The sequence below is a fragment of the Balaenoptera physalus genome, assembly GCF_965194825.1.
Source record: "Balaenoptera physalus genome assembly, chromosome: 10".
Classification (NCBI taxonomy): domain Eukaryota; kingdom Metazoa; phylum Chordata; class Mammalia; order Artiodactyla; family Balaenopteridae; genus Balaenoptera; species Balaenoptera physalus.
The window spans coordinates 74644527-74672526 of record NC_138889.1 but is presented as its reverse complement, the minus strand read 5'-3'; the positions used below and the strand labels follow the sequence as shown (position 1 = coordinate 74672526).

General features: G+C 40.0%; 2 protein-coding genes across 5 annotated transcripts in view; both read right to left on the bottom strand.

Moving 5' to 3' along the window:
• Positions 1-3: 3 nt before the first annotated feature.
• On the bottom strand, positions 4-12566 carry NCR3LG1 (natural killer cell cytotoxicity receptor 3 ligand 1). Of its 3 annotated transcripts, XR_014267920.1 has the most exons (6): positions 12223-12566; positions 10620-10967; positions 5537-5863; positions 2995-3100; positions 2158-2345; positions 4-239 (listed from the first exon to the last, which is right to left on the bottom strand). XR_014267920.1 is itself a non-coding variant. In XM_082476560.1 (5 exons), exons 1-5 carry the CDS (start codon positions 12338-12340, stop codon positions 221-223), a joined length of 918 nt encoding a protein of 305 aa, XP_082332686.1. In that variant the 5' UTR covers positions 12341-12566; the 3' UTR covers positions 4-220. The 3 variants fall into 3 exon arrangements, 2 of the variants coding, with proteins under 2 accessions (XP_082332686.1, XP_082332685.1); XM_082476560.1 differs by lacking the exon at positions 2158-2345; XM_082476559.1 differs by lacking the exon at positions 4-239 and having other exon boundaries at positions 1111-2345.
• An 811-nt stretch (positions 12567-13377) lies between these two features.
• Positions 13378-28000, bottom strand: part of NUCB2 (nucleobindin 2) — a 58817-nt gene continuing 44194 nt past the window's right edge. Inside the window, exons 14-15 of one of the 2 annotated variants that reach the window (XR_014267919.1) lie at positions 23669-27991; positions 13378-22724 (exon numbers count right to left, since the gene is read on the bottom strand). Coding sequence is in view for 1 of the 2 variants with exons in the window: in XM_082476555.1 (XP_082332681.1) it covers positions 27984-27991 (8 nt within the window). In the remaining variant the exon portion in view is untranslated. Of the gene's footprint in view, positions 27992-28000 lie in introns of both variants that reach the window. The other variant, XM_082476555.1, reaches the window with a different exon arrangement.

The following is a 28000-nucleotide window of genomic DNA, read 5'->3' as shown; positions in this document are numbered from 1 at the left end:
GAGTTGTTGAGGCAAAGAACAGCGACTTTATTCATAAAGCCAGCAGATGGAGAAGGTGGTGCGCTTGTGCCCCTAAGAACCATCTTGCATGAGTCAGAATTCAGGCTTCTTTTATACTAAAAGGGGAGGGGGTAAAGTCAAACATGCCCTGGTTCCGGTCAGCCTCCAGAGAGGATGTGTTAATTTCTTCCTTGCTGCAGTCATTCACAGGTGGGCCTGGTCAGGATGTTTCCTTTGAGCTAAACAAAGGTATTTTAGCTTAATGCTCATCACGTGGGAAGCAGGGTTCCCAGGGACGGGCCATTATGTATAATTTAAGCTTATAGGCAACATCCCTTTAGTGATTAACTTGTAATGGAATACAAAGGTTCTTCCCTATTACAGGACCTCACCAACACTTTCTCCCACCCAGTGCATGATGAACCCTCCATCTTCCGCCTTCTTGCAAATGGACTGGGGTCCCTACCTTCCAGGCTACCTTCCCCACAGCCAGTCAGGTGGCAATGCAGACTAATGGGGCACATCTGCCACTCCTGTCTGTCCCCAACTCACACCAGGTGTTGTGACATGTGTCCTGGGCCTAAGTCCTGAGTTCAAGAGAGGAGGGAAGCCAAGCCACCCTCTTCAGTAGTGAAACTGAATTGCTAGTCTGGAAAAACTAGCCCACTAGCCATACTGGAAACCTGCTCAGGCCTAATGCCTCTGGATTTGGCATCTCCAGCCAGTCACCGCATGGCCCACATGTGGCCCACTAAGGTGGACCTCCAGCCTTTCTGCTGGGAAGGACTCACCCAGCTTCTATGGAACCCATTCTCCTCAGGTAGCATCCTCCCAGCTCTGTCCTGCTCTTGAGTTCCTCTCCAACATCTTCTTTTAGGGAGAACTTTCCTAGGGAGCTTGCTGCAGGGAGTAGCCCTGGATCCCCACACATCTCTGGGCTCACCTCTGAGGTCTCCCCAGGTCCAGTGTCAGACACCCTATTGTACCAAGACATGCAGAAGACTTGGGGGAAGAAGACATGAATGCTGCTGACCCTAGACTGGGGCAGGCCTGAAGAACAACAGATCTGTTCCAACTTGAAAGGAGTTGCGGAAAGGCCGAACAATGGGATTAAGGTCAGAACTGAGTTCCAAAGAGTGGGTTTGTTGCATTAGAATCTAGATTACTGGCATCCTCTGTGCCAGGACCACCTGATTGGGGCATTGTACATCTTCATCTACCTACACGCTACTCTATTTCCACTCTGGGCTGGGCCAACTCTGGAGTGATGTGAAAGGCAGGCTACCTAGACTGGCCAACCTGGGTACAGGAGTGTGAACTTCTGTCCTTCCCCCATACTTAGGTCCTTCCAGGCACTGATGCCAATGAGTGAAGCAGTGATACACTACACAATTTATTACGCAGCCCTGCCTCTGCGTACTCTTCATTTGATCAACTCCAGTTTTTCCCATAATGCCATTATTATTGGGGAAGAGAAGATACTCCAGGGTAAACCAGAGGGAAGTAAATAACTACAGTTCTGACTGAAACTTTGACATAGGTCTGATACCTGTGAAGGGAGGAAGAAAGGACGATTGCCTAGCAAGAGCGTCAGGTGACAGTGCAACTCCAAGAAAATCTCAGCCACCCCAACAGGGAGCTCCAAAGATTCCTGCCTTGATCAGCCATTGGCTGGCCAGGAGAGCATGGCATAAGCTCAAAAGCTACAGCAGATCCCGGAGATGCCATAGCTGGAACATGGTGGCTAAGTACACTCTTCATAGCAGGCTCTGTCTTGGAGGGGATCTCAGCAGCACATCTCCATGGCAACCACACTTTTGGGTCAAAATTCAACTTCCTGGGGAGCTGTATCAGTTGGCTTTTGATACGTAACAAGCCACCCTAAAACACAGTGGCTTTGAAAAAATAAGTATTTCTCAAAAAGAGAAAGAAAGAAAGAAAAAAAAAGGGACTTCCCTGGTGCTCCAGTGGTTACGACTCCACGCTTCCACCGTAGGGGACACGGGTTCGATCCCTGGCCAGGAAAACTAAGATCCCACATGCCGTGACACAGCCCACGCCCGAAAAAAAAGAAAAAGAAAAAGAAAAAATAAGTATTTCTCATGCATTTGAGAGTTGGTTCTGTTGGTGCTGATGATCTTAGCTAGATTTGCTTACATGTCTGGTGGCTGTCATCAGATCTAGACTGGCCTCCACTAGAGCAACTAGCTCCAGCTTCCAGGGTCTCTCATCCTGTAGCAGGCTCTGATTCCAGTGTCTCTCACCCTCCAGCAGGCTCTATGAATCAGTTGGCCAACTTTAGACAAACAGCCTTTTTTCTTGATTAATGGATTGTTCTGCTTTTCCTAAAGCATTTATAATGAGATATATTAGCTATTGCACATATTCTGCCTTGGCAGGCTCATAAATAACTGGAGGCAATTTTATTACCTAGAACCATTTAACCAACACATTTACACTGGTCTCAACAACAGCTTGAGTTATTTTATTTGCTATGTGGGCCAGAGGGATAAACATGTTTGGAAACATGTTTTAGTTTGGAAACACCCTCACTAGGGTTAGAAGTTCTTGGTTAAACCAGTAAAATCTGGGTGGTAAGTTATCTCATTGAGCTATTAAAAAAATATGAGCAACTGGGGGAAGGAATTCCCCTCTCTGAGCTATGGATTCTATATGTGAGAACACTAGTACAGCCCACATCATTCACAGGCCTGGTGTGAACAATGAGGTCAGGTTTGATTTACAGTGAGACTTTATTATGAGAAGGCAGAGGGGCTTTACAATGCGTCTCCCCAGAGTCCCAGGCCACCACATGGAGACCAAGTGAGACAGTTCCTCCCCAACACATCAGAAAAAGCCACACACCATAAATACACTTAGAATATCCCGGCATCAACCCTGAGAACTCCCCAACACCATGCATTGGCCGTGAGTTCTGAACTCCCAGAGCCTACTCCAAAACATAAGTCTAAATTTTGCTTTGCAGCCTCTTACCTTTTCCAAAGAAAAAAATATAAAAATAAAATTACTAAGATCAGTACAGTAAAGATCAATCCAATACACAACCAAACAATCCACGAGTCAGTTTTCTTCTCAGATTCTGCAGAGAGAAAGAAGAGGAGAACATTAAGAGGAAACCTACTGGTAGGGGCCAAAGAGACCACACGACTGCTTCTAGGATCTGTGTGGTTGTGTGTCATCTTCCCTGTCAGAGATAGAACCACCAACCTTCTGCCACGCGTCTTTGCGTCCTCCATCCTATCACTTAACACCTCCACACATCAAACAGCCTGCTTAGCACTTGCCAGAAAAACACCGCAATATCAAACACCACATACAATATACACATGCCATGCACACGTTCAAAGCTTCCATACTACTACACTACCCTATATCACTTGTATACTGCTATAGACTGAATGTCTATGTCCCCTCAAAATTCTTATGTTGAAATCCTAATGCCCAATATGATGGTATTAGGAGGTGGGGATTTGGGGAGCTTTAGGTCATGAGGGTGGAGCCCTCATGAGTCAGATTAGTGCCTTATAAAGGAGGCCCTTGAGAGATCCCTCGCCCCTTCCACAATGTGAGGACACCATGAGAAGTCTGAAACCTGGAAAAGGGCTCTCACTTAGCCATGGCGGCACACTAATCTCAGAATTCCAGCCTCCAGAACTGTGAAAAATAAAGTTCTGTTGTTTATAAGTGACCCAGTCTGTGGCAATTTGTTGTATTGGGTTGGCCAAAAAGTGCCTTCGATTTTTAAGTAAAAATAAAAGACACATTTTTCATTTTCACCAAGAACTTATTAAACAACGTATTCACCCTTTTGTTCCACTATCTTCTGCCATTTTTCAGGCAACTTCATAATTCCATCTTCCCAAAACTTTTTATCTTTTTGAGCAAAGAACTGTTCCAGGTGCCTTTTATAGTCTTCCAGGGAATTGAAATTTTTTCCATTAAGAGAATTTTGTAAAGACCAAAATAAATGGAAATCCAAAGGTGCAATGTCTGGTGAATACAGCAGATGAATCAGAACTTCCCAGCCAAGCTGTAACAGTTTTTGCCTGGTCATCAAAGAAACATGCGGTCTTACATTATCCTGATGGAAGATTATGTATTTTCTGTTGACTAATCCTGGACGCTTTTCGTTGAGTACTGCTTTCAGTTGGTCTAACTGGGAGCAGTGCTTGTTGGAATTAATCGTTTGGTTTTCCGGAAGGAGCTCATAATAGAGGACTCCCTTCCAATCCCACCATATACACATCACCTTCTTTGGATGAAGACTGGCCTTTCGTGTGGTTGGTGGTGGTTCATTTCGCTTGCCTACGATCTCTTCCGTTTCACATTATTATAGAGTACCCACTTTTCATCGCCCGTCACAATTTGTTTTAAAAACAGAACATTTTCGTTATGTTTAAGTAGAGAATTGCATGCAGAAATACGGTCAAGAAGGTTTTTTTCACTTAACTTATGTGCAACCCAAACATCAAAGAGATGAACATAACCAAGCTGGTGCAAATGATTTTCAATGCTTGATTTGGATATTTTGAGTATGCTGGCTATCTCCCGCGTGGTATAATGTTGATTGTTCTCAATTAATATCTTGATTTGATCGCTATCAACTTCAACTACCTGACTGTGGAGCATCGTCCGGCAAGAAATCTCCAGCACGAAACTTCGCAAACCACTTTCGACACGTTTGATCAGTCACAGCACCTTCTCCATACACTGCACAAATCTTTTTTGCATTTCGGTTGCGTTTTTACTTTTCTTGAAATAATAAAGCATAATATGCCAAAAATGTTGCTTTTTTTCTTCCATCTTCAATATTAAAATGGCTACACAAAAATTCACCAATTTTGATGTCTTTTTTTAAATGCACACTGATATGACAGCTGTCATGTACAATCTAACAAAACTGTTTTGCATGAAGTTAAAGACAACTAAGTGCTAATAGAGCCATCTTATGGAAAAAAACGAATGAACCTTTTGGCCAACCCAATAGCAGCCCATACAGACTAACACATATACATATCACCCAGACAAATCCCTTATACCATACACACAAAGCATATTTCAATTTCATATTCCCCATGCCCCACACATATCCTAAACACATCCCTGCACACACCACCCACCCACACAATCCCTAGTCCTTACTTCCAGGAACAATTTCTCTCTCCCTTCAGGGCCATCCCAAGCCCCATCTGGCACACCCTGACCACATTCCCCAGGGCCACTAGTTAGCCTCTGCCTTCCTTACCTCCCTCAGCTCTAGGCAGATGCATTGGACCAGCAGGACCAGAGCCATGACCCTGGAAGCCAGGTCATCACCACTCTCTACCTATTAGACCATCTGTCCCGGCTTAAGGACCTAATCTGGACCGCTGACTCTGGGGCTGAGCTAAACCAGACCAAGCTTTCTCTCCTTCCCTATTGGCCCCCATATTCCCCTAGACTGTGTGGGAACCAAAGTTGATATTATACTCCTCTCAAGATGAAAAGTTGGGGAAATGTCTAGGGGGATGCTTACCTATCAGAATTGGGGTGAAGTTGAAACTCTGGCACATGAGTGAGGATACATGCCATACCACACACTGGTAGATGGTCACATTGTCTTCCAGAGAGGGCTTCAGCCTCAAGTAGCTAGTGATATTAAATGTACCATCCTCATTCTTGATGGTGGGGCCAGTGATGATGTCCTCAGAAATCTCCTGGAACTGGGGCTCCTTCTGGGTCCACCTTTTCCACGTTATGCTAATATCCTCTGGGTAGAATCCACTTGACTTACACAAAATATGTTTGTCTTCATTATCTTTCACCATGGCTTGCTCCAGAAACAAGCTACTGACTGGGTGAGCTGCCAGGGGAGAGAAATCATGCCTTGAGGGTAGGTAGGGACTTGCTTATTATCAGCCCAATGTCAGACCCATGGCAAGCCTTCAGGAAAGGTGAGTAAACTGAATGGTATTCTGCCTAGGCTAAATGTTCTGGGTATGCTGGTCCCAGTGCTGGCAGGGTGCTGATATGCTGTGACCCCGAAATTCACCACAATTTTATAAAGCAGAGTTTCTTAAGCCCCTCTGTGTCATAGACACCGTTGAGAATCTGAGGAAAGCCTTGGAACAGTGTTGTGGCAGAGACTGCTAATTGCTGCGAATCTCCATTCTTCAATGACACCTCCAAGTTAAAGCTACTTCTCCCACCCTCCTCTGCAGCTGGGTGTAGGCATGTGAACTAAGGGTCTGGAAGTTTGGATGTATTCAGAAGTAGTGAGAGCAACTTCTAAGAAGTCTCCTGAAATAACAAGGGTATCTTAAAGAAAAGAACAGTGTTTCTCCCCCTCCACTTCTTCCTTCCTGCAGAATGGCTGCAATACCACGTCATGGCTGGAGATGGAGAAGCCATTTCCAAGCACAAGGTGGAAATGCAGGTTGAGGATGGCAAAGTGACGAGACAAAAGGATCCTGGGTCCTAGATGATCACAGAACTGCCATACATGCCCTGGGTTGGCTACATTTTTGTGAAAGGAAAATAAACTACCTTCTTAAAAGCACTATTGACTTCTGGCTTCCCTCTGACATGTAAAGACCTAAAGTCATCACTTCTATCCTCATAACAGGAAAAAAAAGCTGAGCTGAACAAACTGCAAATCCACAGCTTTTCTTAGATCCATCAGAGAATTGAGGTGACAGGGCAAACCACCACCCTGAAAAAAGACAGGCAGATTGAGAGAATCACAGCTGAGATCATAAAACCTTAAGCAGAAGGTACTGGAGTAATAAACTGGTCGACACACTTAAGCAGTAACTCTGACAAATTGCTAAAGGATAAGTGTGGACAAGATTGAGAATAAAAAACTCCTAAAGGCCCAGTCTTAGGGGGGAGCCACAACACTTTCATGAGTTTTACCTCCCAGAATCCCACCACGCTGTCACTGTGAAGATCCAAGAAAAATTCCCTCCTATTTTGAGCAGTGGGGAGAGGAAAAGTAACTATTTAAAAATATACCCAGTGTATTCTCCATAATAAAGGATGCTCTCAAGGGAAAAGACTTTGCCAGAGTCTTGCCTGACCTGGGATAGTGATGATTAGCCAACTCCAGCCCCCTCTAGCCTTCCCGCCTCACCTAGAAACACTTCTGAAGGTGAGACAGCCTAGGGGTTCAGGCAACTCAAAGAATGAGATTTAACCATAAGATTATAGACTGCTTCTCCTCCACAACACCTTACCACTACATCAACAGAGCTCCAGAATGATAACAGTAGATTACAACTGAGAGAGCTGTTAAACACAGGCTCTGTTTAAGGTGTTCATAGGGAAATTAAAACAAAACAATGAAGGCGGAAAACTCTGGCACCTACAGGTACAGCATTAACACTAAACACAGCCTAACGTCTAGCCAAAGCAACATAGACTCTCACACCAAAAGCCTATTCACCTCAGTTCTTACTATCTGATACATAATATCTCATTTTCAACAAAAAATTACAAGGCATGCTGAAAAGTATGAAAAGACAAAGCAAGCCTCAGAACCAGACTCTCGTATGACACAGATTTTAGAATTATCAGATAGAGAATTCTAAATAATGATTAAAATGTTAAGAGCACTAATGGAAAAAGCAGACAACATGCAAGAACAGATGGATAATGTAAATAGAGAGATGGAAACTTTAAGAAAGAATCAAAAGGAAAGGCTAGAAATCAGAAAGATTATAAAAGAAATGAAGAATGCCTCTGATGGGCTCATCAGTAAACTTCACAGTGCCAAGGAAAGAATCAGCTAGCTTAAAAATGTCAATAGAAACTTCCCAAACTGAAATGCAAAGAGAAAAAAGAATGGGGAAAAAAACCAGAAGGGACCAGAATATCCAAGAACTGTGCGATGACTGCAAAAGGTAACATATGTAATAGGAATACCAGAAGAAGAAAAGAGAAAGGAGCAGAAGAAACATTTTGAAAAATAATGGCTGAGAATTTTCCAAAATTAATGACAGACACCAAAGCACAGATCCAGGAAGCTCAGACAACACCAAGCAGAAAAATACCAAAAAAAGAAAAAAAAAATCTATACCTAAGTATACCATATTCAAAATGCAAAAAAACAAAGAGAAAACCTTGAAAGAAGCCAGAGGAAAAAAATAACTTACCTATAGAGGAACAAGGATAAGGATGACATGGGACTTCTTAAATGCAAGCAAGAAGAGAGTGGAGTGAAATAGTTAAAGTATTCGAAGAAAGAAAACCCCACCAATCTAGACTCCTATATCCAGAAGAATTACCCTTCAAAAATGAAGTATACTTTCTCAGATAGACAGAAACTGAGGAAATCTGTCGCCAGTAGACCTGCTTTGCTACATGTTAAAAGAAGTTCTTCAGAGAGACGGAGAATGATATAGGTCAGAAACTAGAATCTACAAAAAGAAAGGAAGAGTGTCAGAGAAGGAATAAATGAAGGCAAAATAAAACATTTATTTTTCTTATGCTTAACTGATCTAACAGATCATTGTGTTCATTCAAAATAATAATAGCAACAATGTACTGGGTGGTTATAGCATATGAAAAAGTTAAATGAATGACAGTAATGTTATAAGAGATGGGAGAGAAGAACTGGAAATACTGTTATTAAGTACCTGTACTACCCATGGAGCAATACAGTGTTATTTGAAAGCAGACTTAAATTAGTTGTAAATGTACACTGCAAACTCTAGGACAACCATTAAAATAAATTTTAAATAAGTATAATTGATATATAGAGAAAAGAGAGAAAATGGTATCATATAAAATATTCAATTAAAACCAGTGAAGGCATAAAAAGAGGGGAAAAATTAAATTTAAAAAATTTAAAAAACAAAGGGCACCAAATAGAAAACAGATACAAACACGATACATATCAGTCCAACTATATACACAATCACTTTAAATGAATGGTCTAACTACATCAAGTATAAGACAGAGACTGTCAGAGTGGATAAAAAAAAAGCCTCAAACATGTGCTTTCTACAAGAAACCCACTTTAAATATGAGGACCCAAATAGATTAAAAGTAAAAGGATTGAGAAAGATATACCATACTAATACAAACCCAAAGAGAACTTGAGTAGCTATATGAATTTCAAAGTAGCCTTCAGAACAAGGAAAATTATCAGGGGGAAAAAAACTAAGGAAATCTGAATAAACTATGGACTTTAATGAATAATGTATCAATATTGGTTCATTAATTATAACAAATATACCATAAATACAAGATGCTACTAATGGGGCAAGTGGGGTGCAGAGGCAAGAGTAATATGGGAACTCGGTACTATCTTTCCAATTTCTCTGTAAATCTAAAACTCTTCTAAAAAATAAAGTGTATCTAATTTTTGGAAAAAAATACCTTTTATTTTAGGCCTTCTGTCAGTTGCAGAGGAAATGAATTCTAATATACATGCCCATTACCAAAATTAGTATGTACAAAACATTCAAAGTCTTAAGTACAATTATGGAGGGCTCACAGACACTGCCCCTCAGTTACAGGCTGAATTGTACGCCCCCCCCAAATTCATATGTTGAAGTCCTAATCCTAGTCCCTCAGACTGTGACTATGTTTGAAGGTAGGGTTTTTATTGAGTTTGGTAAGTTAAATGAGATCATTAGGTTGAGTCCTCATCTAATATGACTGATGTCTTTATAAGAAGAGGAGATTAGGATACACAAACACAGAGGGAAGAGGGGGTGAAGACACAGGGAGAAGACAAACACCTACAAACCAAGGAGAGAGGCCTCTGAAGAAACCAACCCTGCTGTCACCTTGATCTCAGACTTCTAGACTCCAGAATTGTGAGAAAATAAATTTCTGTTGTTTAAGCCACCCAGTCAGTGGCGTTTTGTTATGGCAGCCCCAAGCTCATCCACAGAGTATCTGACCTATTTATAATAGAAGAAAGTGGAGCTCAAAAACGTGTTTAGGGAAAAGTGTTGTTATAAATCTTGACTGAGCACCTACCTCACAACAGCACTGGCTGAGCGTTTTCGTATATGATCTTGTGTAATCCTCAGAACACTATGAGGCAGGTATGACTTATCACCTCATTTTGCACATGCAAAATGAGGGAAAATTCATTTGCACATGGGAAAATTCACGTGTAACAATGTTAAATGGCTGACCCAATCACTCAGTTTGGAAGCAACAAAGTTAGATAGAATAGGATTCAGATCCAGGGAACCAGAGTGCAGTCTCTCTCCTTCCCTAGCTACCTTTCAGAGGTACCTCTTCATTTAAGACTAACTGTCCACACACCAGGGAAATTATATAATTACTTTGACTATCTTTTACTGCGAACTTAAAATGGGCCAAACACTATTCTAAGCATCTTCCTTGCATTTTTCATAGCCTCTTCCCTACAATCAATCCTCTTAGAAAAGTACTATTACATTTGTTTAGAGGGAAGGGCATTGAGATTCAGCGTGATTAATAACTTGTCCAAAGTTGTCTAGAAGTCCATGGAAGCCCAGGACTCAAATCCACGTCTATTTGACTCCTAGGCCCATGCTCTGCTCCACTCGGCCCATCTACGTCACCACCCCAAGCCCCATCACCATGGGAATCACAGGGCACTGCCCTCAGGCACTCACCTACAACCTCCAGCCAGACTCTCCCCTGTGCCTTCTGAGGAGTGACCACCAACTCACATCGGTACTCTCCTGCTTCCCACAGTTGGACCCCAGGCAGCTGCAGTGAGGCATCCCCCCTCTTCAGCCTCCATGGAGACACGTTGGCTCCAGGTCGGAATGCCACTTTGTGGTCTCCAAAAAATTCAAACAGTTTGATCTCTGTTTCAGACACCTGAGCCTTCCGAAACCAGGTGATACCCATACTGTTGATGTCCAGGTGTGGGAAACCAGGGATCTTGCACAAGATAGTCGCATTTTCATTCAGGAAAACCATCTGAGTCCTCCCTGCCATCTCCACTTCCAGAAAACCTGGGGCAATATGAGAATTCTGTTATGGAAGACCCTTGGAAGAAACATAGGCCTGGGGCTCTAAAACACTGCCATATAATTGGAAACAACTTCCCTTTTTGTGGGGGCGGGGGGAGGGGTCTTCAGATACAAAGGACCTTAGTTCATGGCCCCTCATTAATCCACATAAAATCCTTCAACTTTGTTCTTTTTTTTTTTTTTTTCCAAGATTGTTTTGGCTATGCTGGGTGCCTTGCAATTTCAGAGGAATTTGAGAATCAGTTTATCAATTTCTACAAAGAAGTCAGCTAAGTGTCTAACAGGAATTGAACTGAATCTGTAAATCAATTTGGCAAGTATTGCCATCTTAGCAATGTTGCTTCTAATCCACAAATGTGTTTGGGGGATGTGTTACGGACTGTTTGTGTCCCCACCGAATTCATATGTTGTGGCCTAATCCCCAGTGTGATGGTATTCGGAGGAGGGGCCTTTGGAAGATAATTAGGTCATGAGGGTGAGCCCTCATGAATCAGATTAGTGCTCTTATAAGAGACATGAGAGGGAGTTTCCTGGCGGTCCAGTGGTTTAGACTCTGTGCTTCCACTGCAGGGGGCATGGGTTTGGTCCCTGATCGGGGAATTAAGATCCCACATGCCACGCAGCCAAAAAATAAATAAATAAAAATAAAAAATAAGAGACATGAGAAATATGAGATATCTCTCCAAACCTGAGGATATAGTAAGAAAATGTTCATCTACAAGCCAGGAAGGGGTCCCTCACCAGGAACCAAATCGGTCAGCACCTTGATCATGGACTTCCCAGCTTCCAGAACTGTGAGAAATAAACTTCCTGTTTTGGCAGCATGCATGCGGGATCTTAGTTCCCCAACCGGGATCAAACCCGTGCCCCCTGCAGTGGAAGCGTGGAGTCTCAGCCACTGGACCGCCAGGGAAGTCCCAGAGTAAATTTATTTCACGCCCCTCCGTTCCAGCAACTGGCATGATGCAAGAGAGGCAGAGGTTTAAAGAACATCAGAGCGCGTGCTCACAGGCTCGTACAAGTGCCGACGCCGCACATAGTAGGCGTCAGTATACAACTGTTGAATCAGTAAATGAATCCGCATTTCACAATAGAGAGTTCAGGGTTGGTTGGGGCTTTTTAAGATATTTAGCCCCAGCCGGACTCGGACCTCACAGCGTAGCGAAAGCCACGCCTCCTCCCTCCCGGCCTCCTTCCTTCTCTCCCTGCCTCCTTCCTTCTCTCCCTCCTGCCCTACCTGCGGTGAGCAGCGTGAGCCTCAGGACCAGCACCAGAACCGGGAGCACCGCACGGAGCCCCACCACATGGGGCCGGCCGCCCTCTGCGCCATGGCCACAGCCTCCCAGAACCGGCATCCTCGAACTTCCTCTTAGTTGCTTTCTTCCTCTAAGGAGTGGGAAGCTCCTAAGGAGTGGGTGGACGGAACATCTCTTGCGCGGTGACTGGAACTTTATGCAGAATTAGTTAATGGAGCATTTTCACCTTCTGCAACTCTGCGAGAAGTCGTTTTGGTTGCTCCGTTCACAGAGAAGTTACCGCCAGCGCCTTGCCCAGTCACACCTCCACCGGCTGCGCGCGCGCCCAGGAGTGGGGAGGCAGTCCCCGCCTCCGAGCGCGCCGGCCGGCAGGGGCACAGGGTTCGCGTCAGCCTCTACGTTCGCTTTGTAAACTGAGGCCAGGATCCGATCGCCTGGTCGCTGCTCTAAGGAAGATCCACTATGCAGGAGCGCATTGGGGGCAATTGTTCTTACCATCAGCATGATAAACTAACATTACTTTTTTTTTTTTTTTTACGGTTCTGAAAAGTCATTCTTTATTTTGATACTGAGAAATTGATTATTTCCTGCCATATCAGTAAACAGAGGCTGTCACAGTCACCGGGGATTGTAGCCACCACCAGAAGGTAAGCTGGTGAGCCCTGAGGCAACTCAGGAAGGAAAGAATACCTGCCATGTAGCAGCCATCAGACTGCAGCCACTCCCTTCAAAAACACAGGACACTGGCCCCAGATAGTTGAGATACATATCAAAGGAATGATTTCAGTGAGCCCAGACTCTTGCATCTTCCCATACATAGAAATGGGCTTAATTCCTTAACTTGGGGTATCTGGTTTTCTTTAATTAACAATAATCTTTTGATGTTCCCGACTACCTGCCCTTTGTTGCAAAACCCGCCCCCTCGCCTCCTTGGAGCGGTTTTCTCAGGATTACTTGAGATGCTGCCTCCCGGGCTTGAAGTCCTAAAAATTCCCGCCGAATAAAACATAACTCAGAGAGTGGCATTGACTTACATACACTACCAAATGCAAAATAGATAGCTAGTAGGAAGCAGCCGCATAGCACTGGGAGATCAGCTCGGTGCTTTGTGACCACCTAGAGGGGTGGGATAGGGAGGGTGGGAGGGAGCCGCAAGAGGGAGGAGATATGGGGATATATGTATATGTATAGCTGATTCACTTTGTGATACAGCAGAAACTAACACACCATTGTAAAGCAATTATACTCCAATAAAGATGTTAAAAAAAAACATAACTTTTAGGTTGCGCGTATTTTTTCAGTCGACAATACAAAAAATAAACCCTTCAACCTGTAAAGAATGTCACTTATTTTCATATTGTTGTAAAGCAAACTTATAGAATAGGAACATCTGCTACCAGCTCCAACTTACATTTCTTTAAAAAAAGAAATCTTATATTACTGAAACCTAAAGCTAAATTTATATCTCCAGGATGCTTCAGTCAAATGTCTGAAAGCAGCCCATTTCCCCTTACTAACCAAAACGTGGCTTCTGACCTCTCCAAGCAAAACAAAATGCTCAGTGATCTAGTTTTACAATCTCTAGACCACCTTTAAAATCAATTTAACTGCCAAGTTCAGAACACAAGTGGCATTTGCTGTTGTTATAAACGCACATATCTCTTTCTCCAGCATCTTGCATTCCAGTAGTCTCATTGATCCTATTTAATTATTTTTCTCACATCTTTAAAAAGAGTGTAACCTACAGAAACTCACAGGCAGACCTGGACTCAGATGCCAGCTACACCAGCTGCTCTTTGCAGGACAGAAGGCAAGTTACCCCACCTCCTCTACCCCGACAGCCTCGATTTCCACTTCTCTAAAATTCAGGTCGTAAAATCTTCCCTGCAGGACTGTTGTAAGAATTACAGTATCCTGTGGGCTGTGGATCAAATCCCAATAAAGAGTAGTCTTATTGGCACAGTGAATTTTGAGTTAGTGGTACTGTCAGTAACTAAACAAATATTTACATTCTCCCTTATCTGCAGAACAAGCTCACTGTGGCCATATGACCAAGTTCTGACCCAATTAATATAAATGGAAGTGTTTTGTGTGCTTTCTGGGAAATGTCTTTAAAGGGAGGGATATGCTCTTTACCCTTTCCTCCATCTGCTGGCAGGAATGCAGCTGTAATAGCTAGAGCATCAGCAGACATCTTGGACCACAGTGTAAAAGTCACACATTGGGGACAATGGGACAGCAAAATAGAGGGGCGCTGGGTCCCTGATGATTTGGGAAACTTCCCTACCAGCCCTAGAATGACACCTCTGAGCTTGCAGAACATAAGAAACAAAGTCAATAAGCCATTCTTATTTGAGGTGTTCTTATTTTCAGCAAAACTTAATCCTAATCACTACAAATGGTAAAAGAAATGGAGCTACTTTTGCTTGGAGTAGACTGGGGCTTTAAGACTTATTATCAGTTTTTAAATTTCTGAAAAGCTAACACATAAGTATATGCGTAGACATGTTATATGTTTTTGAAGGCAGAAGGAAGGTTCCTATGTAGAATTTATGGAGAGACAGATTTGAACTCAGCATAAGTGTCTCTAATAAAGGAATGGCCATTTTAAGTCATCCCACAGGCAACCATTCACTGAACTCTGCCAGGTACGGTCTGAATGTAATGGATTCAGGTGACTAAAGCACAGTCCTTAGCTTCAAAAAGCTCATCTAGACCAGTGCTGCTCAAAGTAGCTGTGACAAAGGACCTTTTTAAAGAAAATATCCAACCCATCGAGGACTGATATTTTATAAAATACAACAAAAATGAATTCTTAGAAAAAGGAAATCGAGACATAAAAATATAAGCTCCCATTTTTATTATAAAACAGACATAAAATTATTTTCAAAGGCATAACTAATTTCAGTTTCTATGCTGACCCCTCATTGTTGGGTGACACTGGTGTATAGACCAGCACCAGTCACAGAACATACTTTGAGAAACACTGATCTAGACAAATGCAAGTTGAGGGCCATTCTATAAAATAACTGGCCTGTACTTTTCAAAAATGTCAATGTCATGAAAGACAAAGAAAGGCTGAAGAGCTATTTCAGCTTAAGGGAAATAAAAGAGACATGACAAGTAAATGCAAAGCTTGATTCTGGATTATATCCTAGATGACAAAAAAAAAAAAAATTACTATGAAGGACAGTATTCATTCAACTGGTGAAATCTGAATATGGACCAGATGTTATAATAGATCAATAGTATTAGAATGTCAACTGAAAAAAAACACATAACCTAAGAGTTGAGAATTATGTTTTATTCAGTGGACTTACTGAGGACTGAAGCCCGGGAGACAGCCTCTCAGATAGCTCCAAGGGGCTGTTGCAAAGAGGTAAGGGAGGAACCAGGATATACTGTATAGGAGCTTTTGTGAAAAAACAACAACAACAAAAACAGGTAGTCAGAACATTAAAAGATTACCGTTAATTAAAGAAAACCAGACATCTCAGGTTAATGAATTTAGCACTTTTCTATGTATGGGAAGATGCAAGAATCTGGGCTCAATGAAATCATGCCTTTGATATGCACTTCAACCCTCTAAGGACTAGTATCCTGTTTATCTCCATCCTGAGTTCCCCTCAGGGTGCACTCTTGTGGGCAGCTATGATGGCTGATGGCTTGAGGGTAGCAACATCCTTTCTTTATTGAAATGGCAGACCACATCCTTTGTCCATAGTAACAACGTTAAATTTCCTGAATTTGATAAGAGGATAATTTTTTTTATTTAATTTAATTTATTTATTTATGGCTGTGTTGGGTCTTTATTTCTATGCTAGGGCTTTCTCTAATTGCGGCAAGTGGGGGCCACTCCTCATCATGGTGCGCGGGCCTCTCACCGTCACGGCCTCTCTTGTTGCGGAGCACAAGCTCCAGACGCGCAGGCTCAGTTATTGTGGCTCACGGGCCTAGTTGCTCCGCAGTATGTGGGATCTTCCCAGACCAGGGCTCGAACCCGCGTCCCCTGCATTGGCAGGCAGATTCTCAACCACTGCGCCACCAGGGAAGCCCCAAGAGGATAATTTTTATAAGACGGTTATTATAAAAGAATGTCCTTGTTCTTAGGAGATGCTCACTCACATATTTACAGTAAAGGATCACAATGTCTGAAACTTCTGAAATGCTTCAGTAAAAAAACTGAATTATACAGAGAGAAAGCTTGAAGGCAAATGTGGCAAGCTGCTAAGAACTGATATATCTAGGGGAAGGGCATACTAGAATTAGCTGTACAGTTGTTGCAACCTTTTTGGATAGGCTTGATAATTTTTTGTCAAAGTTAACAAACACACACATGTACACACAACTAAATGCAATGTGAGATCCTGGATTTGTTCTTAGCCTAGAAAAAGTGTATTAGTGGGATAATTGGCAAAATTTTCAGATTAGTTAGTAAAATTGTATTAATGTTGATTTCCTGATTTTAATAACTTTGTAAGATGTTAACACTTGGGGAAGCTAGGTGAAGGGCTTATGGGAATTCTTTGTACTATTTTTGCATGCTTTTTGCAAATCTGAAATGATTTCAAATGGAAAAGTTAGGAAACTTTAGTTAGTAAAGTTAGTAAAAGCTCACAGTCTAGAATTTTTAGAGTTTTTTCTCCAGACACTAGGAGGAAAAAAAAAATCATATAGTTGGAGAATGACAGAGCCAGGGTCCTAACACCCAGCCCCCAGTACTTTCCACTATCCCATTATCATGGATTCTTTGTCACTGTGATATCTTGCTATTAAATGGTTCTTGAATTTAAGTGGAAATGTTTCCTACACATTACAAACACTGGTGTGTGCGTGAATGTAACTGAAGTAACATTTAAATGCTTACAGAGCCTTCATAACATCAGTCAGGTTTCCTCCCCAGCATAGATTCTCTAATGTTGGTTGGTTTTCCACATGATTTACCAGCAGTTCCCAAACTTGTCTGCACATTAGAATCACCCGAAGATCTTTTAAAAATTTCATAGCCCAGACTGCACTCCAGAAGAATGAAATCACAATCTCTGGAGGTGGGACACAAGAATCAGTATTTTTTGAAGCTCTTAGGTGATTCCAATATTGGAGACAAGCCTGGAAACTACTGTGATTTCCACTTCAATCCTATCACTGGAAGCAGGGCTGGATAAAAGTCTACTAGGAAATGCTGGAGAAGAGGTCCCTTCCAGGTAAATGATCTTTAAGACCCTGAGGCTCTATGACTCTACAACGTTAGTGTTTCTTGTTTGTTTGTTTTTAGAAATGATAAATCACTTCATTTGAATTTAACATCTTATAAGAGTATGGAATTATTTAGGCAGAGTTACATTTTCTAATGTTTCTATGAATATATGAAGCACTTTGAAAAGTGGAAATATATTTCCCTGTATAAAAGTTGCTGCATTATGTTTATTCTCAAGTATTTTTGTTAGCTAACTTATTTCACCTCCAAAGTAAACACTCCGTAGATAATTAAGTTATGGCTATTGTGCTGTTTGGCATTTTTTAAACTGAGGTAAAAGAAAAAGGCTCAGCCATGTTACATTTACATACATGCATATAAGCATCTATCATGATGGTTGGAAACACACATACAAAAGAAATGTTTTTGCTCAATATCTAGTGTAGAAAATAAGTACGCTAGTGATACTATTAAAATAACAATGTAGGATATGTACAAATTACAAATTTTAATATTCTAGCCAAAATGTGCAACATTAGTGTTTTGCAAACAATCCATTCTTTCAACATTGTCAAATTTGTCTTTTTCCCCAGAAAATTACAACAAATTTTACATATTTTTCGGATTTTACATTTAATATAATTAAATATAAACCTATACAAATGATGACTAGAATAATATTTTCCAACAAATATTGCACTGGAAGAATTCTTACAACATATAGTCAAAAGACAAATTCAAATATAACAAAATTGAGCTTCCCTGGTGGCCAAGTGGTTAAGAATCTGTCTGCCAATGAAGGGCACACAGGTTTCAGCCCTGGTCCAGGAGGATCCCACATGCCACGGAGCAACTAAGCCCATGCACCACAACTACTGAGCCTGCGCTCTAGAGCCCACGAGCCACAACTACTGAGCCCGTGTGCCACAACTCCTGAAGCCTGTGCAACTGGAGCCCATGCTCCGCAACAAGAGAAGCCACTTCAATGAGAAGCCGGCGCACTGCAACGAAGAGTAGCCCCAGCTCGCCACAACTAGAGAAAGCCCGCATGCAGCAATGAAGACCCAACGTAGCCAAAAATAAATTAATTAATAAAAAAAATTCTGACAAAATAGGATATATAAACCATCATTTTTAAATGGTTTTTAAAACATAATAAATATTGATGAAATATGGATTATGCAACACAGGTTTCCTTCATGAGAAAGAAAAGCAATAATGAAAAAATGTTTTTAATGTTAATTTCAGAAGACAATTTTTTTCAAAAAACACAGGATAAATAATGGTCTTCCCTTCAGACCTGTTTTAGGCACAAGCTTATATATAAACACATATTCCTTCCAAAAATATGATCTTTCAATTAGAGGCTACATAAATTGGTACACAGACAGATACTTTGAAAGTTGCAAGGGCTTAGAACTTTCATTTGCTAATAGATCCTGGACTAACTGCTTCAGAGAAAGAAACACCTTCAGCAGAATGGGGGCTCCTTCCTCCCCCTTGGCTACAGCACTTCAGCCTCCAGGGCTCTTCCATTCTTAGGCCCTTAAACTAGATAGAGAGGGGCAGACCAAACTACCCGGAAGTCACCAGAAACATTCCAAATGTATGAAACAGTCACTCTGAGCATTAACTGGCTTTAAATTGTTGTCCTTAAAATAAAAGATTTAGCCTCTATTTTATCTTTTATATAAACCTTTTGGAAATTAATCCTGTTTTAATAAAATCACCTCTAAATCTTAATTAGTAACAGACTTCCTTAGAGAAAAGATTATTATTTGGGATTGTGAGGGAAGAGAATTCATTTGAAAGTCTGGATAATAAGCCCCATGAAGCTGGTGACTATGAAACCTTAAGACCTCTAACAATGGTGCTACAACATTCTACATCCCTCGAAACTCTCCAATGATTAAGGAGGTGCATTAGAAATACAATAGTGGAAAAGTCAATACAACAGTAGAAAAATGGGAGAGTACTTAGAGAGGAACTTAATTAAAACTCAGATCATCCAGGCAAAAGTCATGATGAAACAATAAAATATGCTACTTCTCTTCTAATCAGAGATTGCCAAATTCATGTCCTGGTCTTTCTGTTCCAAAAAATACTTACTTTCCTTTATTAACAACTGTAAGATGGAAAATGTCTGTTGGGATGCACGAAGTATTTTTAAATACTATTATTATTTAAGGAGGGTATAAAAAAGCTAAAGAATTGGACAACGGACATTCACCACAATCTGGATGCTTTTGCTCTGTAAGCTGTTTCACTCTGTTAAAGGGAAGGACTCAGGAAATCTCTACTCATGAGTCAGAAACTTTTTTCAGGGTTAGAAGCACTCTCCACAGTGCTCAGAAACCACTCTAGGAAGGACTGCCTTCTTGCCTAACGAGCTCTAGAAAACCTGACTTTTCTGCAGACATAGTTTTCTTTTCCCCAAGATAAACCTTGACTCTCAATCAAACATACTAGAAATATCGAGAGTGAAAACACATACACATCAAAGGAAACAAGAAATGAATACAGGATTAGAACTGAGATTTAGTCAGGAAAAAGTTAAAATACAAATTCTAATACACATTACTCAATGCTATAGAACAAGAAGGAATCACTACACAAAGATATAGGAGTTTTAAATTGTTGTGTTTGAGGAAAATGCTTCAATACTACCATAAAAATGTTTAAAACATTAAGGGGCATGGCAAATATGTCTCAAAAAAGAAATAATCTATAAGACAACACTACTCTAATAAGGAAATATTTATGAAGTAGCAACACCAAGAAAAGAAAGGATAAAGTTCAAAAGTAAAGCAAACTCAGATCACTTTAACAAGTGAAGAGTAATAGTGGACAGCAAAATAGTTAAAGTCACATGGTGCAAAACAAATATAGAATGGCATAAGCTGTACATGTGTTACTTACTCCATACACAGGGAATCTAAAGTGAGGGTGAGGATTTAATTAAATGATACATATTTTCACATCACTAAAAAGGAGATGTTAAATGGACTAAAATTTTAAAATGACATTTTAATACAATGATTCATGGGAGATGGCAAAGAGAGCTAGTAGATGGAATTTTATTTTTTCCTCCCTTATTTTTAAAACACTCAGACAAGTTATAACTTTAAAATCATTATTCATAAAAATAAATCATTATTCATTAAAAAATTTCATGGAGTAGCAAAATTATAAGAATTGTAAAATGAAATATTTTAACACTTTAATTGCAAGATATATATTCATAATCCTGGACAGTCTTAGGAAACATACTTATTACTAAGGATAAAACAAAAGGAGCGGGAATTCCCTGGCAGTCCAGTGGTTAGGACTCGGTGCTTTCACTGCCATGGGCCTGCCTGGATTTGATCCTTGGTGGGGAAACTAAGATCCCACAAGCTGTGTGGTGTGGCCAAAAAAAAAAAGAGGTAAGAAAATTTGTACAGCAAAAGTCATATCTATTGCTTACAATAGATTGTAAACAAATTATAAACAAAACTAGTTAAAAAATTGTTAAAAAACAAAACAAAACAACTTGTTTACAGGCAGGCAGAGCTTGGAAGGCAACTGGAAGGGCGAGCCTATAAGTAAAAATACTGTCAAGGGCTGACTGACAACCAAGATGGTACATGGCATTCATCATCAAGAACATGACAAATATCAATTAAAATATAAACTAAATTTGTGAAAATTGTAGATATCTGTAAACATAAATGTAAATTTTTTTCTACATAACTCTATAGGCAATATTTGGAAAAATCCCTGAATTTCTGAAATTAAATAAAAGGTTTTATTGGTTTTGTTTTGCTTTGCTTTTATCTCACTAAACAGTTTGGTAGTGCTGGTAACCATAAATCCAAATTTTTCAGTTTGGTGTCTTCACCACTTGCTGCTGCTGCTTGTTCTGGCTCAGTTCTTAAATTTTTTTAAGCAAGGTTACTAATGCATAACTAACTACTCAGCCATAAAAAAGAACAAAATAATGCCATATGCAGCAACATGGATGGACCTAGAGATTGTCATACTAAGTGAAGTAAGTCAGAGAGAGAAAGGCAAATATATGATTATCACTTATATGTGGGATCTAAAAAAAGGGTACAAAACAGAAATATTTACAGATGTAGAAAACAAACTATGGTTATCGGGGGTAAATGGGGGGAGGGATAAATTGGGAGATTGGCATTGACATATACACACTACTATATATAAAATAACTAACTAATAAGGACCTACTGTATAGCACAGTGAACTCTACTCAGTACTCTGTAATGGCCTATATGAGAAAAGAATCTAAAAAAGAGTGGATATATGTATATGTATATAACTGATTCACTTTGCTGTACACCTGAAACTAACACAACACTGTAAGTCAACTATACTCCAATAAAAATTTTTTTTTAAAAAATGAAATAAATAAATAAATAAATTATAGCACTATTTAAGTAGGAAATAGATGGGCCCCTGGGCTGGACAGCTGGTGTTTTATCAAACGGAGCAAAACTCAAGTTTTGTCCTCAGCCAGACAAGAATGACGCCCGTTTCCCTTCCTCCATTGATATGGAGGGAATGAACTAGCAGTGGGGAATTTGTTGCAGCAAAAATAGAAGTGAGGGAATTCCCTGGTGGTGCAGTGGTTAAGGATCTGCCTGCCAATGCGGGGGACATGGATTTGAGCCCTGGTCCGGGAAGATCCCACATGCCGCAGAGCAACTAAGCCCGTGCACCACAACTACTGAGCCTGCACTCTAGAGCCCGCGAGCCACAACTACTGAGCCCGTGTGCCACAACTACTGAAGCCCGCGTGCCTAGAGCCTGTGCTCTGCAACAGGAGAAGCCACTGCAATGACAAGCCCACGCACTGCAACGAAGAGTAGCCCCCACTCGCTGTAATTAGAGAAAGCCCGCATGCAGCAACAAAGACCCAATGCAGCCAAGATAAATAAATAAATTTACAAAAACAAAATAGAAATGAGACTTTTCTTTTCTGATAAACAAGGAAAATAAGGAAACAATGAACAGGCTGGGGAAACAACATAAACAGGCCTGAAAGAGTTAAGCAATCTTGGTTATTCTTTAGCTGTTGCTACTAACAAACACTTGTAGCTAGACATGTTCTTCACAAAGCTGATTACTCTGATTCCATATGAATTACCCTTTGCACCTAGCATTTCTTCGCCCCCTACACTCCCTTGTAGCACTCTTCATTTCAAAAAGAACATCACGGGCTGATAACTTCAGGGACACCAGACCTGGTTGCTGAGCTGCCTGATGCCAGCTTTGGCCATGAATCTGCAGAAGAAAAGAAATGCAAGACCTTAATTACTTTGAGCCTTATCACCTACCCCAGACTTCGAGCCCCAGGCTATATCACCTTTCCCTCTTCCCCAGGGAAGGGGGGCACAGTTCTGGAGGCACTAGCCTGCTGTGTTTTCCCCTTTGTCAGGCAAAGATTAAAGCCATTTTTCTTGTTCCTCCAAAACTCTGTCTCCGTATTTCTTTCCAGCATCGGTGCACAGACAGCCAAGAGTTTTGGCATCACTATTTATAATAGCCAAGCAGCCTAGGTGTCCATCAACAGATGAATGGATAAAGAAGATGTGGTATATATGTATACTACAATGGAATATTACTCAGTCATAAAAGAGAATGAAATATTGCCATTTGCAGCAACATGGATGGACCTAGAGATTATCATACTACGTGAAATAAGTCAGAGAAAATATTATATGATATCACTTATATGTGGAATCTAAAAAATAATACAAATAAATTTATTCACAAAACAGAAACAGACTCACAGACATAGAAAACAAACATGGTTATCAAAGGGAAAAGGGGGGTAGAGGGATAAACTAGGAATATGGGATAAAAAGATATAACACTATGTACAAAATAGATAAACAGCAAGGATTTACTGTATAGCACAGGGAACTATATTCAATATCTTATAATAACCTATAATGAAAAAGAATCTGAAAAGTATATATACATATATAAATATATATGAATCACTTTACTGTACACTAACATAATATTGTTAATTAACTATAGTTCAATACAAAATTTTAAAAACTGAAAAAAAGTCACCTATTAGATCTAAATTGTTGGATTTTAATTAATTGATTAATTAACTAATTAAAACATGGGTAGGGAAAGACTGAAATCCTGCTAATGATATTGTGTTAAAAAAACAAAAAGCAAGGAAAAGATCCAATTTCCTTCAAATCTCATACCTTGAAAACAAGCTGTAATTACTGTCTTCCATTGTATCACCCATAGGAACTCTGCATTTTACCTAATACACCTTAGTTTCTCAATTCCAACAAAAAACAAATGAATTATTCAAGTATCAAGTTGAGACACCAGTGGTTAAGGGTAAAGATGATCTTCTCTAGCAGCTTTTTCAGGCGACAAAAATCTTGCATGAAAATGATGAAGGTCATCATCTAACTCTGCCTCTTTATCAATTTCTTCTTGATTTATTGCACAGCTATAAAACAAAAATTAAACTTTAGGCACTAACCAGAACTAGACTTGTCAATATTTCTCCCTAAAGAAAATACATTTCTTACCCCCTTTTATTAGCTAGACTATCTTAAAAGTCACATTATCACAAATATGAAAATTTCCTTTATATTTTTCCTCATGTGAAAAACAGATTTGCATTTAGGCTTATGGTAATACAAATCTGTTCAATTAGCATGAAAAAATGCCATTGTAAACAAATCTTGGTTAAAAAAAAAAAGTAGAGCCATATCTCAAAGGGTTTTTTACCACTACTTCTAAATTGCAGTTTCCTTTAGTGAGAGTCAAATATTCTAGAGGACCACTGTCTTTTAAAATATCATTTTAATTATATATATCTAAGTATACTATAAAATGTACATGCTTCATGAAAATTCATATGTGAAACAAAGTTCCAAATTACTTACACATATCACTAAGTCAACTAAACCAAAGACTTCTTAATATCTAAGAATATGAAGAAGAATGGGATAAATCAAACACAGGATGAATACTTTCTAACAGAGCTGGAAAAAATACTATTAGCAACTCTTTAAGAAAAAATCTTTACTCATAAATGCCCAATACTCATAAGAACTGGGATTCCTTATGTCCATAAATAATCTTAGGCTAACAATTCTTTTTTTAATAATATAAATTAATAATTTGCTGGAAACTGTGAGGTATGTCTACATTAATATCTGTCCGTTATCTACTCATGCCAAAAAAGCATTTTAAAAAATTTCTCTAAGTTCTCCTCCAATTACTATTTTTTTACTTGAATATATTTGACATATACCACTGTGTAGATTTAAGGTACAAGATGTGTTACTTTGATATATTTAATATATTGTAATATGACTGCTGTTGTATTGATATTTGTCACATTTCATAAAAGTACCATATTATTGTCTCCAATTACTTTCTGATTTGACCCCAGTCCACCATCTAAAAAAATTTATCCTAGGTGAATCCCTGTCTTATCACAATACCGCTTACAGATAGAGTCATCAACAAAAGGATATCCCAGATCATTTAAAAATATTTCCTACAATTTAAACAACAGAGATAGGAATTCTTCTCCATCTCTAAAGAAACATAGCATTACTCTGCTGAGTGATTTCTGTGGGTTTTTTTAAGCTACATATAAGCAGAACTTTTCTAGATTGCTATATTTAATTTTGGGATCCATGATTTAAGGAAAAAAATCTGAAGTGTTTGGAGGAGTATGCAATGATTATTTTAAAATTTGTAAAATGAGAACTAAGAGTTTTAAAAATTATTAATGTTAAAAGAAACAATGTAAATTTTTGAGGTATTACAGTGGATTTGTTCATTCAACAGCTTTAAACATGCATTCCTGTACTATAGGAGTAGGAAATTAAATATTATTTCCCAACCTCCCTTGCAGCTAGGGTTCCAGATATGATTGGTCCAAACAATCAGATGTACTCACTTGAAACTTTTACTCAGAACTGAGTTACATGGGGAGAGAAGCAGGACATGAAATATCCAGTTTTTGCTGACACAAAGCAAGGCAGAGGTGGTGTGGTTCTGGAGCTGGCAACTTCATGACTTCCTAATCTGGCAGGTGGCTTCCTGATTTAGCAGGCAGCTTCTTGATTGTTCCAAAAGCAGCAGCTTCTTTGGCAGCCCAGTCTCATGATGCAGTTCCTAGAAGCTCAGCCTAAGTTCCGTTCTTTCAGCCCTCCCAAAGATTCTGTGAGCTATCTATACACTGCCTCCCCATCAATCCCATTCTGTTTAGTAGCTGAAGATGATTCTATTACTTACAATGAAGAATCTTAACCTATACAGAATTTGGTAGCTAGAAGTAAGGTGCAGCAAGTAAAAGGATCTGAAAAATGGAATTGGCTTAGTTAAGAAGGTAGGGTTTGGGGCAGTGATACCTCATGCCAACTGAGGTTAAGGTATCAGAGAAAATGGTGGTAGAATTTCAGAATGCTAGCATGTGTGGGCTGCGTCTTGCCTCTTTCAGAAAAGTCCTACAGGAGAGATGTGGCTCGGGCTAAGGTGAGCAAGTCTGCAGAGATGGAAGGCAATATAGCTTTGCTGAGAGAACTGCTATCTACCAAATAAATTGATAAAGTCCCAAATCTGGAGCCCTGAAGAATTGAAAAAGTCAACTACTGTACTAACGTACTCCAAACTGAAACAGTTATAAGTAAAGGTTCTGAGGAAGCTGCTAAAGCTTTCACAACCTTTCCAAGAACCTTCCCTTAAGAATTTTCTGCCAAGTAATGGGAGCCATCCTAAGGAAAAAGATCAGATTAAGACTGCTGTTATCCCACCCAAGCCTATAGTTTAAAACAATCCGAAGTGGGTACCATTCATTTAAGACCCAACGGGAGAAAAGAACACAGAGGTCAGCAAGTAAAAGATGAGGTTCTTTGTTAAATATGTCTTGACAAGATCTTTGTGGTTTCTCGTGGTAATAATTGAAGAAAACAGACCAGAAACTTACAACTTTTTAGGGAACTGTTTTGCCAAAAAGCAAAACAAAACAAAAACAAATAAAAACCCTAAGCCTGGCCTGAAACAGCCTGTAACTATCTGAAACAATCCCAAGGCCCCAAACCCACAATAACAGGAAGTGAAGTGTGAAGACTGTCCAGCCTTCAAGAAGAGGACATTTCCCAATGCCCACTTGTGTCCTTGAAGGTTAATGGGCAATAAAAACATCCTAGAGGGCAATGCCAAGGGCCCCTGAGGACATTAGACAAGGGAGTTCCTCCCAGAAAGGTGAAGCAGGGGTTGCCTAATAGAAAAACCAAAGAATATATTTATGGACAGAGCAGAGAGACCTTGCTATTTTTGCCAATGGAAAGATGTTATGGAAAGATGACTGCTATGTTTCCTGTTTTCCCCTTTTCTAAAAGGTTGATTTTATTGCAGTTATCCTGTACCTATCCCATTATGCATATGGCGCTCAGGGGGCAGACATGTTGCTTTTTAGTTTGCAGATGACCAGAACATAAAAAAACCACATCCTAACCTGATGGAGGGGACTATACTCAGATGTCATGGGCTTTGAACTACATGCAATAATAGATTGGGTTTGGTGGTTTCCTTTTGAGGTGGGGGAAGTGAGCGTTTTCTGTTTTGGAAGAATGTACATAGGTATTTAGGTAACCAAAAGGCTGTTTAAATTAAAGCTGTAAGTTGCCTACCAAACATTCCCTCTTCCCTTCTTAAAGGGAATCCTTCCTAAAAGAATCCTAACTTTTAGCTGGTCCCATTGCCACATGGATTTCTCAGCTTCCCTAGCAGCTAGATGGCCATGTGACACAGCTCTGGCCAGTGAGATGTAAATTCAAATGCTATGTGGTTCTCTGGGAAAATTGCATCAAGGAAGCTGATTCAACTGGGGGACGTTCCTTTTGTTGCCCTTCCCCACTGCCTCCAAGAGCCATCTTGGACCCTGAGAATGAAATAACTCGAGAATAAAAACTATGCACTGGGGAGAGCAGAGCAGAAAGATAGGAACCTGTACACCACCTACTTCCAGATTTCTTCTATATAAAAGGCAAAAGTTCTTATTCAGTTTAAACCACCATTATCTTTGGGTTTTCTGTTATATGTAGCAAAACCTGATATTGAATGATAGAGTATAAAGCAAAAATGTAAATGAAAAATGACCTTAAGTGGTAGCAAGAGCTGTTTGGTAGAAGAATTTCTAGCAGTTAAGATTGCTGAAAGTAGGAAAAAGTTACCAACACACACTGGGGAATACTATGGTCTTCTCAGGAGAAGAATTATTAATATCAAAGAGCTTTTATTGAGAGAGGGGATGATAAGCACCCATAAAAGAGTATTTACCTTTATGAATAAGAGAAAACAATTTATTTTAAAAGCAGTGGGTGGTGCTTTCTCACTTAAATAGTTACTAATAGTTTCATTAAATTATGGCATAAAGCCACTTAATTAAATCACTAAAGGAGAACAAAGGAAAAAGAAAAGAGGTATGAAAATGAGAGCAGGTATTGAGTTTGTTTCCCTCCTGGTTCTGGTAGACTTCAATCCTTAAACATCTGTGTCCA